The 18,711-nt window shown below is 38.1% G+C and overlaps 1 protein-coding gene across 1 annotated transcript; it reads left to right on the top strand.

Moving 5' to 3' along the window:
- Positions 1–9,211: 9,211 nt before the first annotated feature.
- On the top strand, positions 9,212–11,525 carry LOC101301685 (CASP-like protein VIT_01s0010g01870-like). Its single transcript, XM_004300641.1, has 3 exons — positions 9,212–9,614; positions 10,754–10,871; positions 10,982–11,525. The coding sequence occupies exons 1-3, from the start codon at positions 9,397–9,399 to the stop codon at positions 11,237–11,239; spliced, it is 594 nt and encodes a 197-aa protein (XP_004300689.1). The 5' UTR covers positions 9,212–9,396; the 3' UTR covers positions 11,240–11,525.
- The last annotated feature ends 7,186 nt before the right edge of the window (positions 11,526–18,711 follow it).

The raw sequence follows: 18,711 nt of genomic DNA, 5'->3' as shown, positions 1-18,711 counted from the left end.
TAAAAATTTTCATGTCTAAGGATATGTTTGCATAAGGAGTTTTCTTATAAAGTGAAAATATTATGGATATGTGTAAAGTATGATTGAATATGTGTAAAATATTGTGTGCTGATATGAATTGAAAGATTGTGTTTTGTGATATAATTGGTGTTTAATTTTTTTTATTTTGTTTTTTAGTGCTTAACATGAGAATTTTTGATTTCTTTCCTACTTAGCCGAAGTACGAGTGGGATGAAAATGATGCGGCAATGTTCAATTGGATACTGATGAGAGCACAGAAGAGGTACAAGGACTGGAAGTACCAGTGCCACAAAGCTTATCTGAAGGAAGGATCCTCTGGCATGCCTTCAAATTTCATTAGGAGAGAGGACCAGTGGGACTTTCTATGCCAACACTTCCAGTCAGATGCGTTCAAGGTGATTTTTTAAATTACCTTCATTGTTTTTTTTTTTAAATTACATTCATTGTTTCCCTTGTATTTTATTAATCTATTTAATATTTTTTCGTGTATATATTAGAGACTCCCCTTGGCAAACAAGCGGAACCGTGGGGAGAAGACTATGCACCACCACACGGGGTCTTCTCCTATCATCTACACAATGGAGGAACTCAGAATACAAGGGGAGCAGCTTCCAATTATCAAAGGTTTTGAAAAGACCTATGTCAGGGCCGGTGATGAAGATACGACCAAGAAATATGTAAGTGTCTTTCCTTTTACTTTGTGTAAGCTTAGCAAATGCTTCAAGCATGTGTAAATCCGGCTATTGGTATATATATGAGACCATTAAGTTGAATCTAGGCACTGTCCAATTACAATGTCATGTTTTCCTGCTTCTTCCAAAACAAAAAAGAAGTGTTATTATCACTGTCATTAATTAATATGTATAGTTTTAGGGAGTAATAAACTTGTTTACTACGGAGCAATTAATAAAGATGTTTATTAGGGTATCTGTTGTGTCTTGTGGCCATGAAACTGAAAGGGAGATAATGAATTGCAAGTTTACTGACCCTTAGTAGAAGTTACTGGGGGGCAGTAAACTTCTTCTGGGTTTTTAGGGAGCAATAAAGTTGTTTATTAGGGTATCTGTTGTGTGTTGTGGCCATGAAACTGAAAGAGAGATAATGAACTGCATCTTTACTGACCCCCAGTAGCTTCTCTGTTTATTATGCAACCAGTAAACTTTGTTATGGAAACTTTAGTGATGTATTTTAAATGCATGCAGAATGACATGGTTGATGAGGTCAATAAACAAAAGGATGCATTTAAGGAACAACACCCTGACGTGACGGAGGAGCAGATTATGGAAAGTGTTCAGTCCCAACAAATTGAGGTGTTGGGTACGGTGCTCAAAACTCGCAAAGGAAAGGAGATCAGAGGGATGGGACGAGGAGGCGAGCGAGACTTGAGGCATTCTTCAAATGGTTCCACTTCACGTAGTCGTCCTCCTAGAGTTGATGAGCAGCAACTCCAAGAAGTGCAGCAGCGCTATGAGCAGAGACTAAAGGAATCAGAGAATCGTGCCCAGCAACAGTTAACAGAGGTCCAGCGGCGTGCCCAACAGCAATTCCAAGAGGTCCAACAGCGTGCTCTGCGTGTTGAGTCTATGTATAGTGATATGCAGTCCCAAGTTGCAGCCTTATATGAGCACCTAGGTATGCAACCTCCTCCTCCTCCACAGTTTCCTCCTCCACCTCCAGATGCTTCTCCTCCTCCACATGTTTCCCCATAAAACAATGATGATCTAGGCGACAATATAGAATTGGACAACGGACGTCCTTAGAATTATTGATTTTGTAAAAGATTCATAGTTTAGCTACATTGTATGAACAATTCTGTACCTAGCTAGTTAATTCATTAATTATTTTGTATATATGAATAATATTATTTGTCCATCTGTGATCAATATATGAAAAATGGTCCAAATCTAGTGCTTCTGGTATATATGTATCTGTATGTGTTTCATTATTGTTACTGATTTGTAATTTTTGGAAACAGTGAAACCCAAAAAAAAAAAAAATAACAAAATTCAGTGTTTTTTCAACCTAATTAAAATCTCTTAGGCGACAGAAACAGAAACATTCGTCGCCCAAGATATTTGTCTTGGACGACGAAAACACTAATCTTCGTCGCCCAAGATATTTTTCTTGGACGACGGAAACACTAATCTTCGTCGCCCAAGAAAAACAACTGAAGCCACGGAACAGTAACATTCGTCTCCTAAGATAAAATACCTAGGCGACAGAAAGAGTGATATTTGTCGCTTAAGCTAAACAACCTGTCTGACGAATACAAAGATCAATCGTCGACTAAGAACAGATACATATTCGTCGGGCAAAAGCTATACCGACGAATTTTCTGTCGCTTAAGAACGATCATATATTCGTCGGTAAACATACATACCCACGACAGTTCCGTCGATTAAGAAGGATTTCGTATTCGTCGGCTAAGAACATTTTTGACAAAAACTTTCCGTCGATAGGGAGTTTTATCGACGATTCCGTTTGTCGACAAGGCAGGTAAGTGTCCGTCGGGTTGGATCAGTCTTAGTCGACGACTAACTTATTTTCCGTCGCCTAATGTCTACCTCACGACACCTAGGCGACAGAACTTAGACGACGGATAATTCGTCGGCCAAGATTGTAATCGACGGATTTACGGTCTTAGGCGACGAATTGTTTCCGTCGGCTAAGTCGATATTTCCAGTAGTGCCTAGAGTTTTAGTCTAATCGATATTCGTTTCGGTTAGGTCCTGCTCTTACCTGATATATACTAAATTATTCGATGGAGTTTAATGCAAGCAAGATATGCATCACGGTGGAAATTTATCAGCTTTAACCAATTGCTTTCAAGTGTTATTTTATGGTGGAGAATGGTTTGGTCAACCTAGATTTCTTTCTCGAAATCTTTGTGGCCAACGCAGCAAGTGTGGTTTCGTTACTCATATTAGGGTGCCTAGTACTAGAGCAACATTGGACGAGGCTTTAAAAGTGAAAACACCAAAAAGGTGTAACATAAGCTACGGCAAACGACGGTAGCTCAGTAGGTCATGAATGGTTGTTTTGGGGATCAATAGTTGGTACTAAGGTGTCAAAAATTACCAAATACGCGCCCAACATGTCGTAAAACCGAAGGAAGAAGACCTTTGCATATTGAAAGTTTCTTGGGTAATTATGGGTTAGGGTCATTGGTTGGTGGTGTGCGAGTACTCCCCATGAAACTCACTATACCGCGATTGATCCATTCTCGTTGGGTCTGTCATCAAGGGAGGCTGTTTCATAAATATGCCCCCATGCTTGTAAGCGTGTAGGATTGTCGATAGAGAGATTGTGTGGCTGGTTTAAATCTCTTGATGTTTTTGTCTGTTTACCTTTTGTTGCCAAGGGCGCCAATTTTTGGCTCCACAGCCTATTTGGTTTAGTTTGGCCTCCTACTGACCCTTCTTGCGTCTGTGACGCTATGAGTGATGTGTTTCTAGCGGTTTGTACTGCTTTAATTTCCTCGAGTCTGATCTCACCCTCAATCCGTGTTTGAATCTCGTTCATGTTAGGGGCTGGTTTTCTCACTAAATCTTTATATATTTGTAAGCCAAGGAGGAGTCCCTCATGGAATGCGACTGCGGCGTATTCAGACGTGCAACCTTCAGTCTATGTCTGCTCGGCTCGGAAGCGGTCATAGAATGTCTTCAGCCTTTCTCTGCTTCACCATGAACAAAGCCTCCATGTCCTTCTTGCGCTTTTAGTTGCAGAAGTATTGTGAGACAAATTAATCCCTCAATTGTTCGAAGTTGGCAATAGATCCCAGCTTTAGGTAGAGGAACCACACTTCTGCTTCACCGGTTAGGCTAGCTTAATGGAAAGAACTTGTAAAACAATCTCTCATCGTTCATTTCAGTGGTCATCTTCTGTAAAAAAAATTTGGAGGTGGTTCACCAGGTCCGTGATCACTTCGTACTGTTGAAAAACAGGCGTCACGAACTTGCGTCGTTTTTCTACACTTCATATCTCTTCCACGAACGAGGACTTCCCTATTTCTCTAGCAGCGGCTGCGGCAACGGCAAATTCTCTATGACTAGCATTTTGCATGTTGTCACACCCTAATTTTCGAAGGATAAATTTTCAAAAATCTGGGCATGATAAAAATCAAAATCTTAAAATCCTAAACCTACTCAACAACTTCCAAACTAAAAACAAATACTGAAATTGTAAATGTCAACAAACTTACAACCGAGTTAAACATTATATCTCCTTAATTACAATAACTTTAAAAGTCAAGTAATAATAAAGTCGCTTACATGAGCTTAAAAACAACTTCCATTAAATACAAATAAATATACATAATCTAAAACTCAGCTCCTAAGCCACTGCCTCAATCCTGTTGATCATCACCTGCAGGTCTAACCCCTACACCATGAATTGGTGCACCGGGTTGTAAACAACAAACCTGGTAAGCTAAAAAGCTCGTATGAGTAACTCCCAAAATGAAACTCAACAATTCTATCAACACAATAGATAAAACTGGTAATTCCTGCATTAGTAACTTAGTTCAGGAATCACCCAAAGCAAGAGAATTTAAAAGAAATAATTAAGAAAACACAACAATCCACAAACAATTAATCATGAATGAATCCTACAAAAAATATAGTTCAGGAATTCACTAAAAATCACACAATTAAGATTTGAGAATCTCCAGCGTTAAGCATAGTTCAGGTGATACTCAAGCAAGGAATTAAATGATAACAATTAAGAATCATCAAACAATTATTTTTCCAACCATACTTATGAGTTCGCCAACACTTAATCATCCCCCATAAGTAACTAGACACTTATACTCATGGGTTCGTCAACATTTAGTCATCCCTCATGAAATACCAATAGACAGACTAGAGCTCTATACTGACCGTAACCGATCACCCGGCCAAAGCTTGGTTCCTGGTCCACCACGAAGGCTCCTAATCTAATGCACACAATCACCACTAAGGCACACATCCACAACTAATGCACACAATCACCACTAAAGCTCACATCCACAACTAATGCATACAATCACCACTAAGGCTCACATCTAATGCACACGATCACCACTAAAGCTCACATCCACAACTAATGCACACAATCACCACTAAGGCACACATCCACAACTAATGCACACAAATTCCAACAAGGCATAAAAACCACATCAATAGCACCAAGAATATTATGGTCACAAGAACCTTAAAAAAATCATTTAAATATGAAAACTTGTTTTCTCTTGCCTATGAGCCGTTGGCGATCAAGCTCATATATTTTAAAACAAACAAAAACAAAATTTTTAAATTATTATTATCATCATCATAATCAATATAATCATTATCATCCTCATCATTATCATCATAATAATCATTATCATCATCATCAAAAATAATCATTATCATCATCATCACAATAATCATTATCATCCTCATCATCATCATCATAAAACCATAATAATTTGGGTCCCAATTTACTCACTTTAACTCCCGCTGCGTCTTCACCCAAACACTAAAGAAAGCTCAAACCAAGCTCCTGATAACCACCTATTAAAAAATTGTTCACTTTAGTAACCAACATGACCAAAACACCTCCCCCTTGAACCAAGACTCTACCCTTGACCCAAGGTTTTGTCCTTCAAGACAACCCTTCTTTGGAGACCTCCCAAGGTCATAGAAACCCTCAACCAACCTATTGAAAAAGGTTAACAAGATTTTCAAAGCTCAAACACCAAACCTTAACAACCTCTCACGATTCTCAACTTAGTCTTAAACCTAGGATGCAAAACTTGATCATAACACAACCTCATGGCATGTCAACGTGCTCGTATCGACGAGCACAAGCTAACAGTTACTCCTAACCTCCCAACCCTTGCCGGACGCGTCGCCACGCACCACCACAAACGGCGGCGAGTGGCCCCACGCGCCACCCCAAAACTTCCGAATTTGGGCAAACTCAAAATATCAAACTTGTAGATTGAAGCATGGTGAGCAACTTTAATATCTGGAGGTTCAATCAGTTCGGCCGGAATCGGCCGAAAAAATCCTCGGAACACCAACCCGAATTCATAAATCAAACCTACAAATCTAGCGCCAAACTTCATTTTCAGGTCACCAAAGAGGTGTAAACATTTCTAGAAGAGAGAGGAGAGCAAGACTCACCTAAAACTGGCCGGAATCGCCGTTGTAATCGCCTGCTTTCCGACGGAACAGCAACAGCTCCATCGCTTCATGGCGGCTTCTAAGCGGCGAGACGGCGAGCAAGACTGCCCCAGAAATGGAGAGGACGTCGGTGCAGACCCAACAGGACCGGTGGCGTCCACTTTGGTGGCCGGACGGAGGAGAACCGAGCCGGAGAAGAGAGGGAGTGCGGGGGAGCTCGGGAGAGAGGAGAGAGAGAGTTGGGGCTTTTCTGCAAATTAGGGTTTCTAAAATAAAACCCACAATTTTTCCTATTTATACTCTTTCCACAACGGACTTTAACTTCCTCTGACTGTAACTTTCTCATACGACATCCGTTTCACGCGTGTCGCATGTCTACGAACTCGTATCGACAAACTCTACAACTTTCATGAAGGAAGTTTTCGAAAATAACTTACGAAAAATAAAGTCAACTTTTGACCCTTTAAAATAAAGCATTTTCAACAAGAAAACTCTCAAACACCTCCGCTCTTCCTTCGAGCCTCAAAACACACCAACTTCTAACTCAAATTTTTTTAAATAATATTAGAAACTAATATCAAAATTTCCGGGGTATTACACACGTCCTCAACATTTTCACTATTTGTGACCTCCATCTTTCTTCTTTGACTTTCTTGACCCTCCTCTTGTCGCTTCCTAAGCTGATTTTTGAACTTTACCTCCCTAAGTCATTTACTTCACTGCGAGCAGATTTCTCCGCATTGTCTCCTCTAGTTCTTCATCGCTCAAATTGTCGACTGACTCTTGTTCACCCTCCTTACACTTCTGCTTTTAAGTTTCTCGAAGTTCCTTCTCCTTTTGAAGCTGGTTAATCTCCTCCTCCATCTTCTTCAGTTTCTTGTGCATTTTTCCGTTTTGGTTGTTTTGTGATCCACCCGATCCAAATCTATTTGATAGATCCATGTCATGACTTTCCATTCCCACCATATTAGTTTTAGGAAACGGAGAATCCACAGACGACACCAACTATTGGTGTGAAAAAATTCGTGAAGAAGATTTCCTCACTAATCTCTTTTGATTGGAGCGAGAATGAAAGTTTTTTCTGGTTGGTAGTGAGAAGTTAGATGAAGGATTTTGGTTTGAAAATTAAGTGTGTTCGAAAATTCTGTAAATGAGTAGTTTGGTCTTGCGTAATTGATCTGGCTTAAGCTCTTCTTTCTCTTTTTTTCGTGTCCCCCCAGACATTCAATCTTCACTCCAATTTATAGTTTCCTCCCAACGTTTATCCTCACTTATGTGGATCATGGGGCATTTCATCTGCAAGACACGCCTAAATAGAACCTCAATGTCACATTTTGACGTCGTGGGATCGTGCCTTAAGTTCCTCTCGTTGACTACTTCTACTTCCCTCGGTCCACTACTTGTTATGTTCATGACTTCATTAACCCATGGCACAATTTGACTGAAGCCCAATTCGACCATTGCCCAACCCATGCATGTCCACATTTAATTTATACCTCTGCTTTGCTTGTTAGACTATGAGGAATGTTGTACCATGACCATTTTGACCGTCACATAAGCCACGTTGGCGGGAACCCAATTCGCTCGCGACGTTATTTATCTTGATGGGAACACCTTTTAGTCAACGCTTGCACAAATATCCCATCTTCATCACGATATCGTCTACTTGAACAACTCTTTTAACAAAGTTGGGTAGAATCATATCACCGCATTTTAGACACCGTGCGTTAATGCGCACGGGTACTCTTGATCGTGATTAGTTTCATTTGACCCCTTTTTGGTTTAACTTGTCTACACCTGTGGCTCAATCTGATCGCTACGCTTTTCATTCCTGGCCTACTTTGACTGTTACCCATTTGCCCACAACCCAATTTTGACCACTACTTCATTCTTTCATGACCCAATTCATTCGCGACCAAATCTGGGTTTGGACTACATTTCGACCGCTTCAAGTTTCACCAGGATGTGATTTCACTTTCAATACATATCGCTCAGTTAATGTAATAGTCTTGTGTTATAGTATTTTGTGCATTTGAATCGTCCAATCATGAAAAATTTTACAAATCATAACATGCATACACACACATATATATCACATATATACAGGGCCCTTCCACTAAGGGATACACGGGAAGGGGGACTCACTACTTCTTCATTTAATGGGCCCTTATTAGACACTAACATGAGGGAAAAGTCTTTACACCGACTTTTCAATCACATTTTCTCATCTCCACCGTTCACTTTATAAGTCTATATGAATAGATCACTTTTGAAAATTTTCAGCCAATTAGGTGATCATTAAGGTATTGAACAAGATTAAATCAATGGACGAACAAAATTTATCAAACCTGAACCATTCATGCTTATAATTAAAAAACGCATATTTGAATGTCTTAACGATCACCAAAATTTGTGAAAATTTGTATGAGTGATCTACTCATGTAGACCTACAAATTGAACGGTGGAGATGTGATTTGGTGATCGAAAAGTCGGTGTAAAGCCTTGTCCCTCATATAAGTTATGATAAAAGATCTTTTACTGGAAGGGCCCTGCACATATATGTACCTTTATATATCAGCTAAATTTTGCGACATATGGATATTTTCAAACTAGGTCGGAATCATTCTCAACAAGTCTGTAAGAAGTAATCCCTTTTTCAAAAGGTCTTGAGCGGCCGATCCGGCAGAACAATTCAAAATACATTATGCCAATAGTAGTCAAAGTTTTTTTTTTTTTTTTTTTTTTTTAAATTTGATTAACATATATGATGCATTGGTACATACGCACCTCACTGTACGTAACACTCCTGCCCTAGCCTCTTATCAGCGACAAGTATTAGTGCACTCTGAACATACATAAATGCCTGCTCCTTTTCATTAGAGATCGAAGAATTTTGTAAGTGCATAACATGTATTCCAAAGTTCAGAGTGCATGGTTGTGGTATATTAAGCGTATACGTATTCTACCAATTATGGGGTACGTAGGTGTGGTGTGTGTGAAGGAGGGAGTGAGTTATTAGATAGTGATACATATGGGGATGCGTGATCTGCCATAATAGATGACATTGAATGCTTCACACCCACCTTGATATTAAAGCTCGGTGGCTCCATTAAATAGACCCAGAAGAAGAAGCAGTAGACCTTGATCAGGAGAAGGAAGACCTTGAAAGCTAGTTCTTCATTTGAGTTCCACATACCTAAATCCAGAAAAGGCCAACAACACCAGGATCATGTCAACTGTCGTAGAGAAGTCTGCAGCGGAAGTTGCACGGGGAGACGAGTTAGAAGGGATGAGTAGCAACGGCAACGGCAGCAGCTTGAGAACGGCGGAGACGCTGCTGCGACTGCTGCCGATTGCTCCCTGTGTGGCTGCTCTGCTGGTCATGCTTCACGATTCCCAGGACAATGAGTTCGGCACCGTTTCCTACTCTCATATTGGAGCCTTCAGGTAAAATATATATACATCTTATTATGTTTATGATATTTGTTTTTTTTTTTTATGATATTTGGCTTTTATTTTCACTAAGAAATTGCTTCGATTTATTCTTCTATTATGTTTATGTGATTGTGAGTTAATTCTTGATCATCTAAAGAAAATGAAATCAATTGAAGATCGAGGAGATTAAAGTACTAATTAATCAGTAGTTTCGTTTGATTTGTAGATGCTTATTTATAATTCATAATTTCTGGATAACTAATTATTTTCACGAGTAAAAATAATTTTAGTTCGGCTTTGAGATCCTTTATTCAGAAAATTCCATGGTAGTCCAAACTTCATGCATATTCAGTTAGACTGTAGCATGATAGCATCTATGAAAAACTGGTATAACAGTGGGAAATTCTGTTGTTGGTCATATATCCATTATGTAAATCCAAGAGTGCTAGAGGCGTAGAGCATGAGTTTGTTGGTCACTTAGTAATCGGATGAACACTACTGGAGGGTCTAGACCTAAAATATGTTAGGCCATTTCCAATCATCATGCATATGGCCTGTTTTAGCCTATTTTAGACCATGGTCTATTACTCTATAATTTTAGACCTTTGAAAGGACTATTCAACGAAATAGCATGGTCTATAAATTTTTCAAATCCAATTGTTTGAGGTCTAAACGATTGAGACCGGTTGCCATAATTTGGAGATGTGGCTTTTGTGCAACCATGATCTATATTATACATTTTGGACCTTCGATTGGAGAAGGCCTTAGAATCCTTTCTATTGGAGCTATTTTTCTAAGAAAAAGGTTCAAGAAATTAGAATTATATGGTCATCCATATATACACCCACCGTTTGAAGTTTGGTAAGAATTCAATAGCACTAACAAGTGGAGTAGTTCATCTCGTTATGAAATTAAAGGATGACGTTGAAGTCATTTAACTCAAAGTACGTTGACTACCGAAAACCATATCACTATCACACAATTGAAGCTCGTATCTACAATGTGTATACTGGGTCTCAATCATAATTAAGTTACTTGTTGGAAACATATACAAGATATTTCATTCAAATATATGTACTTAGTCAGTTAGAGATGATCGAATTGAGTGAATGATGTATATATCGATCTGTGTATGCAAAATTAATGTACAGGTTTTTGGTGCATGCCAATGGCATATGTGCTGGTTATTCCCTACTGTCTGCTATCATATCAGCCAAGTCCCGTCCCCCCACCAAGTCTCTAGCCTGGACTTTCTTCTTCCTAGATCAAGTAATTACTTGTTACTTAATTACCATTAATACAATGCAAAGTAATTACATTAATAGTTACAGTTTATTTATTACATGATCGAGTTGGTTTTGTATATGTTATATATGTAGTTGCTTACATACATAATTCTGGGAGCTGGAGCTGTGTCGACAGAGATTCTGTACTTGGCTTTCAAGGGAGATTCAACTATAACGTGGAGTCCGGCTTGTGAGAGTTTTGGCGGATTCTGTCACAGAGCCACAACTTCTGTGATCATTACATTTCTGGTGGTGGCTTTCTTTGCTCTCATTTCACTTATTTCATCTTATAAGCTCTTCAGCAAGTTTGATGCTCCTGCCATCAACCCCATTAAGGCCACCTTCGGTTGATGATGATAACAATGATGATACTTTCCAGTTTCCACGGTCCAGAAGTCTTTATCTCTAGTTACTCTTTCCTCGGATTATTACTGCACCAGTTATTACTTACTTAATTGCAATGTAAAAATAAAAACTAGACATTTGTGCTCGTGTCATTTTGGCCTTTGGAGTTCGGAGGTTATAATGTGTCTGGTACTGTATTTAGTCCTTGTAATTCCCAATAGTGTTAGACAAACCAATTTATTTGTTTGCGCTGAAGAACCCAATTAATTAACTTGATTACCTTTGTTAAATCAGTTAACTTTGTTAAGCTAGCTTTTCTTCTTATCAAATTCAGATAAACCATATAGGAAATTTTCAGCATATATACCAAAACTACTACTCAAAACTTGCAAAAGCAAACAACTTTCTTCTTCAACTTGTATATTAGAAGTCATTGACACAGCTCTCACATGCTGAATCTGAAAGGAAGTCATCACTTGAAAGCATTTTGCAGATGTTAGTTGGTCAATTCTGCAAGCATCATATTAAGTTGAGACAGTTGATATCTCTGACTGCTGGTATATATGTTATCAGGCGTAGTCTGCAAAAGCACTACCAAAATTTCTAATCACTGAGAAACTGTATCAAGCAGACGTCAAGTGGAGAGGTAAAATCCAAAAATTCAGAGGTTACCACAAAACTGAGCTTTGTTCATATCCTCATCCTCCAAACTCAAATCTTTCTGCAAGTTGTAGAGGAAGAGAGAGCTTTGTTCGGGCTGCAGCTTGGTGCATGGCATTACAAGTGTTTTTTTTTTCTTTTTTCTTTTTTTCTTTTTCTTTCTTTTTGACAGGAAGACGAGAAGCTTTTATATATGAGAAATCATACAAAAGTAATGGCAGCACTACTGATACAGCTTGAGATGTCCCCAGACCATCTAACATTCAGACTAGAATTTAAAGCTAATTTGGCTGCTTTGTGCGCCATAGTATTGCCCTCCCTATACACATGGCTTGGGATGTCCCCAGACCATCTAACATTCAGACTAGAATTTAAAGCTAATTTGGCTTCTTTGTGCGCCATAGTATTGCCCTCCCTATACACATGACGAAGAGAGACCCCTGGTAACATCATAAACAACTGTCTAATGTCCTCAAGAACTATTCCATAACCTGAGAGATCCTCCCTGCTATCTTTGACATCATTCACTATTTTTAACCAATCTGATTAAAAATGTTAAACAGCGACAAGCGTGGCCCGTGGATCACATTGTACTGATACTGTCCCGACTTAACCACCTTTAAGGTGTTGGGTTTTAATCACAAAAGGCCTCGGTACAATTGGATAAGATCCATCCACATATAAGTTATATTTTATTTGTCACTTTTCTAATGTGGGATCTATTCCTCTCCAATACTTCTAATACGCCCCCTCACGTGCAACCTGACTCAAGGTCCGCACGTGGAATGAATCGGGACGGAACGAACCAAGGGACACTTGGTGACAATCCAATCGGAACATTCCGATGGTGAGATAAGAAGCCGGAACCGAGCGAGAGAATAGAATCTCGGACCGGATGAGAGAATGAACCCAAATCGGGCCCATGAGAATTGGAGAAGTAATTGGAAAGGGACCCGCTCTGATACCATGTTAAACAGTGACAAGCGTGGCCCGTAGATCACATTGTACCGATACTGTCTCAACTTAACCACCTTTAAGGTGTTGGGTTTTAATCACAAAAGGCCTCGGTACAATTAGATATAAGTTATATTTTATTTGTCACTTTTCTGATGTGGGATCTATTCCTCTCCAATACTTCTAATAAAAAATAATAGGAGAAAAGGTGAAACTTGTAAGAAAAAGGGTTAGATATTGCAAATATATATTCACATAAATCCAATTTATAATTACAATAAATAATTATAATTGTAAAATCAAGAACGCAAGATGAACATGAAGAGCACTAATGTTACCAACTCGGAATTAAGAGGAGAGGAAAAAATTGAAGTCGAGTCGTGTGTCTCACACACTTTCCCTAAGACAAATTATGTCTCATCTATCGGTGCAAAAGGTTTGATGACATTTGTCTCCCAGGCTATAACAGCTGCTCGTGTTTTTTGGAGCTGCACCGCTACCAAGAACACCCGACGAACTTGTTGTATCTTCTTTCTATCACCAAAGAAAGCTAAAACTAGAGAGAGAGAGAGAGAGAGAACTCAAGAGAGGAGGACATAATTTGAGTTGGTGTGTTTAGAATGAGTCACCTATTTATACATGGAGGAATGTTATCACACTTGAATGTCATGAATCCATATTCATGAGTTACAACCCTTTCACCTTGTAATGTTACAACCTTTCATAACACCACTACCATTCCATTTAACATCCACTACCATTCCATTTAACATTTTGTGATGTTATAGAATCCAAACAACCATGGAAGGTGAAAAGTATAAAACCGTTTCAAGTATTCAACTTTGGGTGACTATTCTCATTTACCCTGTAACCCACTTAAATTATCCAATTTAAAATGGTTAAATAAAATGGTGATTTTCACCATTTTTCCAACAAAACTAAGCAGCTACCTAACAAGCCATTCGAACTGCTAACACTTCCACCATCAGAGGGTTGTTGACATGCATCACCAGCACACACCCACCTCCAATTACCACCCCATCTGAATCTCGGATGACAACCCCCAGACCACCGCTGCTACGTGTACTATCAAAAGCTCGATCAACATTAGCTTTAACCCAGCCAATTGGTGGAGCTTTCCAAGGACAGAGAGCCCGTCTTGGTGCCCTTGGTTTCTTAGCGTTAGCCGCTTGATAGGTGTGTTGCTGAATGTCAAAACCAGTTGTTACCTGGGCCGGACACTGCAATTGACCATCCCATACCCGACGATTTCTTTCCTTCCAAATAGACCACATGCCCCAGAGTAAGCTTCTAAAAGCTTCAACAGAAATGGAAGCATAACAGTGTTCTATCCAATCAACACAAGACCTAACTATATTCACTACTAGAAATTAAGACTTATGTGATGAAACGGTTTCGTCGCATAAGTACTTATGAGACGAAAATTTCGTCGCTTAAGAGTCGTCGTATAGGTACTTAAGCGACGAAACACGTATTTTCGTCGCTTATGTTCATCTTAAGCGACGAATTACGTTTCGTCGCTAAACTACTTAAGAGACAAATTTTCAACACTTAAGAGACAAAATGCTTCGTCGGTTTAGTGTTTACAATATTAAAAAAAATTTTAATTAATTAAATTTGATGTTTATCTATTAAACATGAAATTAAAAATACTTTTTAAACCATTTTAGTTTCTTTTTTTCCATTTTCTTTTTGTAGTTTATTTTACATTTGTTTACGTTTTCTCCCGAAACACCACCACGGTCCGCCGCAACCAAACCCACCACCGACCACCACCCACCAAAACAACCACTGTCGGCGCACAATAACATTCACAATTCCCTCCACAACTCCCAATTTCATTCACATCTCACATTTCTAATTCAGCCGCACCTCCTCCCTCCTACGCCGCCACGTACCACCACATCATGAACCAAAACCGAAACCAAGCCCGACCCACTACAAAACCACATACACCCATATAAATTTACGCTAAATACATAGATTATATTCAATGTGAGGAAATAAGCTCGGATTCGTACATTACCTTGCTCGTCGAGGGAGTAGAGAGCGATTTTATTCGACTCAGGCTTGGAAAGGGTGGGCTGAGTTCGACTCTAGGAGGCGGCGGCGGCGGCATCGAGGTGAAGGAGTTGGACAGAACGAGGGGTTGGATTCGGGAACGATTCAGAGAGGGAGGAGGCCGAATCTGGTGGAGAGAAAGAGAGTGAGGGCTGGGTGATGGTGAGGGAAAAGAAGAGGAGAGGTGGTTGATGGCTGGGTTTGACCTGAGGAAGAAGAGCGGATGAGGAGAGAACGAGGAAGTAGGAACAGATGGAAGAAGATAAAGTGGGAGAAGTGGGAGAGAGAGTTTATAAAAAGATAGGCTTTGAAATTTTTAAAATATTTGGTTTGAAAATTTCCTAAATTTTGGCGGAAGAGGTTTGATCGCCTAATTATTTGGTCCTATGTGACGAAAATGGTAACTCATGTCGCTTAAGTAGGAAATCACTAATTATAATTTTTTTAAATTAAAACATTAATTCCATCATAAATGTACATCACTTAAATCTCTCAAATTTTTAGAGATTATTAGCCTTGATTACCATCGAATATGAATGGAAATGTAATTAATGAAATATGAATTTAACGTTGACTTTGAAAAATTAACTTAATTAGTCTTAAATATCTATCTACATTAATGGCATGGAGTTAATATTTATACTATTAAAATGTTTTTATTTATAATTAAGGTAAATGGAAGCAACACATTCTTTTAATATTTATCGTGCCTCTGAAATTTTTAAAATTTATGCAATATGAGTTAATGAACTTTCCCGAAAAACTGTTCATTTTACTAATTTGCTTTTATCGGGGCATAAACGATACCGGAAATACGTGATTTTTTAACCTTAGTTGCATTTCACTATACCAATCACATCTTATTTCACAAGATTTTTAAAAATTTAGTTTTATTCGTATAGTTGGTTCGCACATATGTACACTTCCATATAACCTACGAAACAAGTTATACTACTTTAGTAGGCACGTTATGATTCTAATAAATAAAAGCAAAATTTCCAAAAATATTGTCAAATAATATGTGATCAGTATAGTAAAATACACCTATTTTCGATAATATTTGGGTCTCAACAAACGTGGTCAACCATAAATCAACATTACGTATCATACGAAAATGCTATTGCATATCCCTTTGTGGCCTAATTTTGTTGATTCTTCCACACACACATTCTCACATGAATGAGATGTAACCGCATATGTAAAAATTTTGGGACGTTTACCTCCCGACGATAGAACTCCCCATAGGGAAACATAAGTCTAAATAGGATTGACCGTTTTTATCGGGATCTAAACGTTACCAAAAATACATGATTTTTTAAACCTAGCCGTATTTAGCTATATCGATCACATCATATTTCACAATATTTTTGAAAATTTTGCTTTATTTGTATAGTCGGTTCACAAAGATGTACACTTGCATATAACCTACTAAAAATTAACTTAATTAGTCTTAAATATTCATCTACATATATTTTGAAAAATGAACTTAAATATGAATTGAAAATTAACGTTGAAATATGAAATTTTCTTTTATATATAATTAAGTTAAATGGAAGTAGCACGTTCTTTTAATATTTATCGTGCTTCTAAAATTTATACAAGATGAGTTAATGAACTTTCATGAAAAAATGTTTTACTTTTGTATGTGGACTTCATTAAGTGGTATGTAGGAAATCCTTAATATTTAATAAATTTTTTATTTTTATATAATTATTTAATACATTTTTCATTTTTATATAATTATGAAAAAAATTCGTCGCTTAAGTCAAACCATTTCGTCTCTTTAGTGAGCACTTAAGAGACGAAAAATAATTTCGTCTCTTAAGTGGTTACTTAAGCGACGAATTTGAAAAATTTCGTCTCTTAAGCCTTTTTTCCTAGTAGTGATTATCAACAAAACAACCTTCCATAACTGAATTAGAGAGAGTCTCATGAAAATAATTAAGGGCAGTCCCTGGATATATGCCCAACTGTTTCTAACTTAGAATTGTAGAAATAGCATAACTCATCAATGAAGACTTGTTTCTTTCTCAGCTGGCTCACTATGGGAAGAATGGCCTCCATGCATGAACCTTGATTTTATCAGGAACTTTGGCTTGTTGGGAAATTAATCCCCCGCCACGCAAGTACTAAAAGTAGAGATGGAAAAAGGAAATGAATAAGCCAAGAAGACATAAATATTTAATGAGGTTCGATCAATATCCGTTCATACGTCCTCGGAAAATACCACATTCACTAATTAAAGAATTACACAAATACAAGATTACCCCCCACTCAAGTTTATACCTAACAAATGGCGTAGCCACAGTGGGGCGAAAGGGTTCAATTGAACCCTCTGACATTTCAAGTGAAGGCTGTTAAACTGTGATTGGTCGGGGCAATGTTATACTTTGAAATAATATTTGCCCCCATTCTGACACCAAAGTGACAAACTTGTTTTCAAAATCTTATCTTGATTTGGACAAGACTCCACCATGCGACAAAACCTATCCCCAAGATTTTTATTTGTTAATATTTTCATTACCTATCCCCATGAGTTTTCTCCTATCTCAATTGTTACGTGCGTCTATATATACATATGTTTATATAATTTATTTGTCTCTTATCATTTTCTTTGAATCGTTGTTTACCGTAATTTTGTTAAATAAAAAATAATTTGTGAAACCGAGTGGAAGACATATTGATGAATGATAACATGAACATATAAAGAAAGATATATTTGATGGTGTTAATAATAAAACCATCATGAAATGATTTCAACATAAGAACAATTATTTGAACAATTGTATTGGTACGATTACAATTGATTTAGTGGTGTTACTTTGTCCATTTCAAGTATTGATGTAATAATTTATACATTTTTATGTTAGTCAATGAAATTTTTTCATTTAGTATCCTTGTTTAAACTTTGACCCTCCTAGTCATGGTTTCTGGCTACATCACTGTACCCAATCTAAACCTTTGTATCCAATAAGATACCCCTTATACACCCTCTCTCTACCTAGAAAATTACTCTACCCCAAGAGCTATTCACACTCTTGAACACAACTCACTTTGCTTCTATACAAGAAAACCCTGAGTTTCTCTCACTCTCACTCTCACTCTCCTTATGTTGTTTATGGAATGAGCAAACCTCTCCTTATATATAGGCCAAGGAGGAAGCCTCTAGATGGCTTCATTTAGCTCCATCTTCCATATGCTCCTTCATGAATCTTCCACATTCATCGATCTTGATTCATGAACCTTCGTCATTATTCTAGAACCATCAACAATCTTCCTATAATTAACTCCATAGAAACACTAAATGGTCCATCAACTTGACCATGCATTTATGCTCATTGCATGCACATGACCATGCATAACTTGTCATTAACACTACGATGAATTCAAGTTATGCATATTATCTCCACCAAGGAGGGATAGTCACCAAACCCAACATGGCTGCCCAAATACCTTTCCAAACACTTGCATCTTGACTCAAAGACGAAGTAGGGGCATGTAAACCCTCAATACCTTAGCCTCATAATGCCATACAATCTTATCATTTGTATTCCTAGTGCTCAAAGGTAAAGCAAGAATAAGGTCTGCATCACCTGGAGAGAATACAAAAGTAACCAACGTAGGATTCCAAGCTCCATCAGATACAGAGCTGGCCCTGGGGCGGTTAAGGCGGCGCCGCCGCATTGGGCCCCGGCCGGCAAGGGGGCCTCTTTTTTTTTGCTAGTGGAAGTTTATATATATATATATATATATATATATATATATATATATATAATAATAAT

The sequence above is a fragment of the Fragaria vesca genome, linkage group LG5 (genome assembly GCF_000184155.1).
Source record: "Fragaria vesca subsp. vesca linkage group LG5, FraVesHawaii_1.0, whole genome shotgun sequence".
NCBI lineage: Eukaryota > Viridiplantae > Streptophyta > Magnoliopsida > Rosales > Rosaceae > Fragaria > Fragaria vesca.
This window is presented reverse-complemented; position numbering and strand designations above follow the sequence as displayed.